The sequence below is a fragment of the Carlito syrichta genome, unplaced genomic scaffold (genome assembly GCF_000164805.1).
Source record: "Carlito syrichta isolate Samal-C Ts95f unplaced genomic scaffold, Tarsius_syrichta-2.0.1 Scaffold170443, whole genome shotgun sequence".
NCBI classification, from domain to species: domain Eukaryota; kingdom Metazoa; phylum Chordata; class Mammalia; order Primates; family Tarsiidae; genus Carlito; species Carlito syrichta.
In genome coordinates, this window is record NW_007114539.1 from 1 (window position 1) to 411 (window position 411).

Below are 411 nucleotides of genomic sequence, written 5' to 3' on the forward strand. Positions count from 1 at the left end.
AAGAACAGCCTGGTGAAGCCGCCCTACTCGTACATCGCGCTCATCACCATGGCCATCCTGCAGAGCCCGCAGAAGAAGCTGACGCTGAGCGGCATCTGCGAGTTCATCAGCAACCGCTTCCCCTACTACCGCGAGAAGTTCCCCGCCTGGCAGAACAGCATCCGCCACAACCTCTCGCTCAACGACTGCTTCGTCAAGATCCCCCGCGAGCCGGGCAACCCGGGCAAGGGCAACTACTGGACGCTGGACCCGCAGTCCGAGGACATGTTCGACAACGGCAGCTTCCTGCGGCGCCGCAAGCGCTTCAAGCGCCACCAGCAGGAGCACCTGCGCGAGCAGACGGCGCTCATGATGCAGAGCTTCGGCGCCTACAGCCTGGCGGCGGCGGCGGGCGCCGCGGGCCCCTACGGC

General features: G+C 65.9%; 1 protein-coding gene across 1 annotated transcript; it reads left to right on the forward strand.

Moving 5' to 3' along the window:
• Nucleotides 1–6: 6 nt before the first annotated feature.
• Nucleotides 7–408, forward strand: LOC103252788 (forkhead box protein D3; the record flags this gene model as incomplete). The annotated part of the gene is made up of 1 exon (XM_008051380.1): nucleotides 7–408. A coding segment is annotated over one exon (402 nt), but the record flags the coding sequence as incomplete, so codon positions are not given.
• Nucleotides 409–411: the final 3 nt, after the last annotated feature.